The following is a 6559-nucleotide window of genomic DNA, read 5'->3' on the forward strand; positions in this document are numbered from 1 at the left end:
ATCACACAGTAGCTCAATAATTCAAACATCACTTTGCACACTTTGTTTACATGTTGAGGGACAAAGTAAAACAGGAAAAATATCGATTTTGAAAAAGTAATTGTGTGGCTTAAAGATTCAAGTGTATTATTTAGATGTTCCAGTGCATTAGATGATCTTAAAACTATGCTTTAAGTACTCAGCAACAATTTTCAGCGATGGTTCAGTTAAATATTTTTAAAATGGTGTTCAAAAGTAGTTTTGAGGTTTGCTTTTGAGGCTCTGAAAAGTACTTGTTCACACAGTGAAGACTCTGTCCTTATCTGTCAGGTTCTGGAGAATGTTACTGTTTAACTTCATTGTGTCACCAGGTAATCAAAACATTCCACTTCATTCCTGTCTGTTTCCAGCATCTCTTTATCCACAGTCATCATCATGGCTGGATCAACCTTCTCAGGGACCCTGGGGCAGACAGTTGATGTTGGGCACCGACTGAGAACACAGCACATGTCAGGATCATTATTGTCTTAGTAACCAGATTATAAGCAGAGACACAAAACCATGCTCAGAAAGGTTCATGCTTGTTTTTTGATTTGAGTGCATGAATATTTATGTTACGATATGCAAAAAGTCCATCAGTTATTGGAGGAAACAGCTGTGTTTCTTTATACTGTAAAAAATAATCTGTAGAAAAATAGAAAATGTCCAGGTAATGTCCTGGTTCTGCAAGTACATTTTAAGATTTTTTTTTGTGAGGGCCAGTGTCCTGCAGGTTTTAGATGTGTCCATGATACAACACAGCTGATTTAAATGGCTAAATGACGTCCTCAACATGTCTTAAAGTTCTCCAGAAGCCTGGTAATGAACTGATCATTTGATAATATCAAAAACCTGCAGGACACCGGCCCATGATATGCTATACATATGTAGTCAGTTATGGCCAAAAACTCACCTTTGATTACTGACTTGCATTCACTTCATCAATGAATTGGAGTGAACACTTGTCCTACATTAACACTGTAGGGTCTTTACCTTACAATATAAAGTTACTTGAGACAGGATTTGTTGACTGTTAACTGGTGCTATATGAATAAAACTGAACAGATCTAAAGGTGCTCCTGAGATTTGCATTTATTAGAACAGGATGAATGGACGACCACAGCCCTCTCAGTACATGGCTGACAGGACTTTCCCCCATATAATAAATCAAACACAAAATAGATTAAGACAGATTACTTTACCAAACTTAAAGATGAAAGTGCATTTAGTGGATTTGGTTTATCCGCTCTTACTTTTCAAAGACATTGAGGGGAAAAGTACAACTATAAGTGCTTGTTCTGATGAAGACTTTTAAACTGTAAACAGCAGCTAAGTGAATAAGGATCTGTGTCCATGAATCCTCGGCAGTGACAACACTGAAACGCCATAGTTCAAAATCCTCAATGCGCACCTTTTGTCCACTGTGTTCAAAATGCTCTCAACTGTTAAAGTAGAGGAGAAAAGTTTGACATATTTCATGACCATTAAACGTTAGAGAAGCCTCTCAAAAAGAGGTCACGGTCACTTCCCAAGCAAAAACCTCTGCTTGTGCTCACAAACCCTAAAAAGCAACAAATAAGACAATAATAAGACAAGTGACTACAAAGTGACACCAGAGGTTGGTGAAGAGCAACCATGAAGTGAGACATTGTGTGCACACCTTCTAGTGATACCACTCTTCATATACCTGTGTGATAAAGTCCTGGTAGTCCATCAAATTCCATCGGAGCTTTAAAGAAAATACACTCAGCTTTTCCTTGGATTTTCAGAGTTGTTCGGTTCATACAGGAACTTGAGCAATCACACTTAACGTGTCGCTGTTTTGCTCCACCACCTCAGCCAATGAGCCTGGTCACAATTTATTTTGAGGAAAAAAGAAACAAAAAAAAGACATTTTAAGAAGTTTGTTTTTTGGTGCTGTTGTTTACATTTAAGCTAAAATAAAAGTACAAAGTTTAGTATTGAGAAAAGTAAGGTGGGAAATGACTTCAGTCTTAGCAGAGGGCAGTGACACTATTGGTTTAACCCCAAAAAGATGATTTTGTTCATCTGGACGTACCTTTTGTGGATGGATGTTTTTCCCACTTAAAAAGGTACGTCCAGATGAACAGAATCAAGATTTCCATACACAGGGGATTTAGGTGCATTTAGAAACTATTGATTTACGTTAATAAGCAAGTGCACAGATTTCCGGCCTCTTATCACTTAAATTTCTGAATCTTAAGAGTGAATCGATTTACAGCAGGAACTGCACACTTAGCCATCAAGCGTTTTGGTAAAGTAGCACGAGTAGTGTAAAGTTTTGTAGGGTCCTGCTAAAAATCACACAAGCATCACAGCACATCTGGCGTATTTAGTTCCATTTATTATAAACTATAAATTCCAGTTATCCACTGATCAGTAGTTTTTGAGTAAATGAATGTCACTGATAAATCAGTGGTGATTCACCTGCAAGTGTTTTTATAAACTGTATTTTGTTTTTGTAGAACTCACCAGCAGCTGTATTTGAATATCTCCTGTTCCACTTTTCCTAACCTGGAAGCAAAGGATGGCTTAATTCTGACTAGGACATAAACCTTGGCGCTTATCACAGACGTTACATCATCCGTGCAGCAAGAGAGAGAGCATCAGAAACGTGTCCCTTTCTGGCAGCTGTGGCAACTTCTAATAAGAAAGTTTGCATTCTTAGAACAATGCTGGGTCATGTGTGATGTGTCATCGTATGAGGTGTTACATTTTGACTTAATCTTTCATTAAATATGGCAACTTTGTGTTGTGCTGCAAGTTGAAACCCACTGTCCTCATGAGCACAGTATCTAACAACTCACCTGAGAAAACTGATTGAATTCAGCTGGACACAATGGTTTTCAGTGGGAGAAATGTTTCATCACTCATCTGTGACACTGGAGAAGTCACTTGGATGAGTGACAAAACAATTTTCCTTGGAAACATCCAGAGGAACTAAACCTCTGGGCATATCCTTGCCTGTAATTCATTCATCAACAAATGTTTTTATGTATAAATCTTTTCTTTTCAGATCTTGTTTCTCTTGGCTTAATTTCACAGAAGAAAACCTCTCTGGAGTTTAACACAAAAACTGAAGTCAAATAGTGAATTCACGTAAGACTGGAATTTATAGGAATAAAAAGAAATAAATACTGCTTAAGCTGAATAATTGTTGGGTTAAAGTTACTACTGAAGTTTTGTATTCTCTCTCTCTGTGTGTGTGTGTGTGTAATATATATAATACACACACACACACACACACACACACGTATTTGTAAATGAATGTACAAAGGCATAATTTATTGTACAATTCATTATTCAAAGACAGAATTCTTTATTTCGATGCATGTGGCTCCTCCATGGAGTACTAGCGATGCCTTGCAGAATAATCTCTGCACAAAGGTGTCTGGAGTTACCTTGGGATATGCATTAGCCTCTCCTCCCAGTCTTCCAGCAAGATCGTGCTGATATTCAAAGACAGGTGGCCATATCTCTACAGTCTTTAATGTAGATGTTGATAAGTTTCTGTAAGACTGCTGCTTCACTGATGATGTTCACATTAAGGAAGAAACAGCACTTATAAATTCATAAATAGTTTGAACAGCAGAGGGCAGCATAAAGCAAAGCAGTGAATGAATGGGACATTTCAACAATTACAGAAAAAAAAGATACACAGATGAAAATATGTTATTTTCATACAGTAACCTGATACCCTATGGAGGGACAGGTCTTTAAATATATATATATTATGAAACACTTTAAAATTTACATAAAAAAACACGTATCAACAACAGGGGATTAAAAATATATATTTTATTCTTTTTTTTTTTTAACCTATTTTGATCCTGAAACTCCGAACTAATTCTCTGAGTGGTGAAAGGTGCTGAAAAGTCCGTTTAAAGACGACACAGAGGGAAAAGGCAAGTAGGTAAGGACGGTATGCGAAAGTAGCGCGCAGTCGTGAACATTTCTGAACAGTTACAGCCAATGTCGACACGGAAGTGGGTTAAATGGGTCACATTTTTTTCTCATTCATTTCTCTCAGGTGTTAGTGAGGTTTAGCGCTTTTAGGGAGAGACGGTTAGTTAATATTATACATGTTAAGCAGTTTCTCCTGGACGCTAAAGCACTGTTTTGAAAAGTGGAGATTGTTAAGACGTATAAACAAAGAAGACAGGAGTTAAAGCCTGGCAGTAATGACGGAGAAAGGCTGCAATCCGGTGGCCCGGACGGTACTGCAACAGTGTTTGCAGGCCAGGCTGCAGGTGAAACCAGCAGATGAACACTCCGAAGCTCAGTTTGTCCAGGTGAGAGACACATTCTCTATCACTGCTTTGCAGACATAAACCAATCAGCATTAGAGTGCTAGCAATACTGATAATATGCTTAAAAAAGTTGTCAATATAAAACAAAGACATTAAGTAAATATTGACAAAATTAATATCAATTACTAGTTCAGAAATACAAAGTAATGTATATATTGATTCACGGATGTGTGTGTCGGACCTTTTCTTATTTTGACTTTATATGTGTTGCACATGATGCAACATCTTGGAGAAATGACATAATTTTTACTGTATTTAACATTTCTGCTTTTATCTGTACTCTCAGATTGAAAGAGGGATGGTGATCTACATCTGCTTCTTCAAAGGAGCCACAGATGACATCCTACCCAAGATGGGTCAGTGAATTTTTTACTTTTTTCTTTGATCTAAATAGTGAACGCCTGCTTCCCTGTGAATCCCTCCACAGATGATAAAAAAGTTGTGTCCTCGCTCTGTCCAGTGTCCACGCTGTTGAACCTGCGGCTGAGCGAGTCGGATTCTGGGAAGATGGTGTCAGTGTTGGACCTTCCCGGGAATTTGCTGATTGTCCCTCAGGCCACGCTGGGAGGAAAGGCCAAAGGTAGAGGCATGCAGTACCACAACAACATCAGCAAGGAGGATGGGCTGCGGCTGTACAGCGCATTCGTTGCTCTGTGTGAGAAGGAGCTGAATGCTGCTGTAGCTGAGAGCAGCGCTGAAGTGACAGTAAAACACGGGACCTATGGTAACAGACAAGTGCTGAAGCTTGACACCAATGGACCATACACGCATCTGATGGAGTTCTGAAGCTGAGCTCACCATCTCAGAGACAAGATGTCATACTATTGTGTCTACCAATGCAGCTAGAAAGACTGATGTACTCGTATCTGAGTTGTGCATCTTTCAATATAAACAAAATAAAAGAGATTTAGAATTTCAGTTGTTTGTGTAATCGGCCAAAACTGGATTGTGTATGAAGGCTTTCTGATACTGTGGGACACTACCAGTCTCTACAAACACATGAAAAACTGAAAAATGAAGAGAGAAGGATGGAAATCCCTCAGCCAGACAGAGTGCTGTATTGTTTTTATTTATTGTTTAGTTAGACTGGGAGGTGCTGCTGGCACTCTTTTAGTCATGCCTTGGAATAATTGTTTTGCCTAACTGAACAATTCGCCATGCATGTTGTTTTTCAGTGAGGCTTAAAAATGCTCTCAAAACAATCTATGCCACATGCTTTAGTGATGATTCTCTTATATTCAAGTTTTATTTATATTTCTTCAGCTTCTTCATATGATAGTATTGTGTGCCTTGTTAATTCTTTTAACAATCACTGCTTTGCCAAACTCAATCAAGTCACTCAAAAATTGTTTCTCATTCACTGTGGATAAACAATCTCATGGGCTACGAAACACCCATCAAACAACTGAATGACTGTGATTCTATGGGTTTTGTGGTCCATCATAAATATTTCCATAAACCCTTTTGATTCTTATAATGAATAAATTGTAATAATTATTGGATACTAATAAGAGCATTACTTTCATTATTGTTCTTTCCTCCATCTCAGCATGCTGTGTTACTGTCTGATGATCACTGGAATGCATTACTCAGTCACTTTGTAAACAAAGGGATGCACTTGAGATCCCAAATCTCTCTAACTTCCATCCTACTTTTAAAATACCTCCTAACTTTAATGTGTGTAAACTTGATGTTATATTGCTACTCTAGCACTTCATTTTCTTGGTTATATTCCCTTATTAATTCACATAAAAGAAACAAATATAATAGCAAATATAAAAAAACAAAAGTAATAAACAATAATATACCAATAAAATAATCATACATGTTTAAATAAAATTACATATTTGTGTATATTTACTTGCAGGTATTTGCACAGCTGTTGCATTCAGATTGATGTGGTTCTGGCAAAATTTAAACATGATAATTACCCAGCTGCAGGACAACAGGACAAATGTGTACAATTCTAGGAACTATAACTCACAGACAGTAATCATGTAGCTATATAATGAAATCATTAATACAATCTTGTTAAACAGTTTTTATACACTTTGTGCACACAAATATGTGCCATACAACATAAGATGTGAAACTTGTTGTACCATAACCATCTCACTATAGATGTAAGTAAGCTGGACTGCTGAAAAATCAATACAATTTACCTCGTTCACCCATTCACGCTCACTCATAGAAGCACTTTTTGCTTTGCT

The 6559-nt window shown here is 37.4% G+C and overlaps 1 protein-coding gene across 1 annotated transcript; it reads left to right on the forward strand.

Moving 5' to 3' along the window:
- The first annotated feature begins 3998 nt into the window (after nt 1-3998).
- Nucleotides 3999-5265, forward strand: dtd2 (D-aminoacyl-tRNA deacylase 2). The gene is made up of 3 exons (XM_005949346.3): nt 3999-4331; nt 4636-4705; nt 4810-5265. Exons 1-3 carry the CDS (start codon nt 4221-4223, stop codon nt 5133-5135), a joined length of 507 nt encoding a protein of 168 aa, XP_005949408.1. The 5' UTR covers nt 3999-4220; the 3' UTR covers nt 5136-5265.
- Nucleotides 5266-6559: the final 1294 nt, after the last annotated feature.

The sequence above is a fragment of the Haplochromis burtoni genome, unplaced genomic scaffold (genome assembly GCF_018398535.1).
Source record: "Haplochromis burtoni strain Fernald_Lab_line unplaced genomic scaffold, NCSU_Asbu1 Contig_655, whole genome shotgun sequence".
Classification (NCBI taxonomy): Eukaryota; Metazoa; Chordata; class Actinopteri; order Cichliformes; family Cichlidae; genus Haplochromis; species Haplochromis burtoni.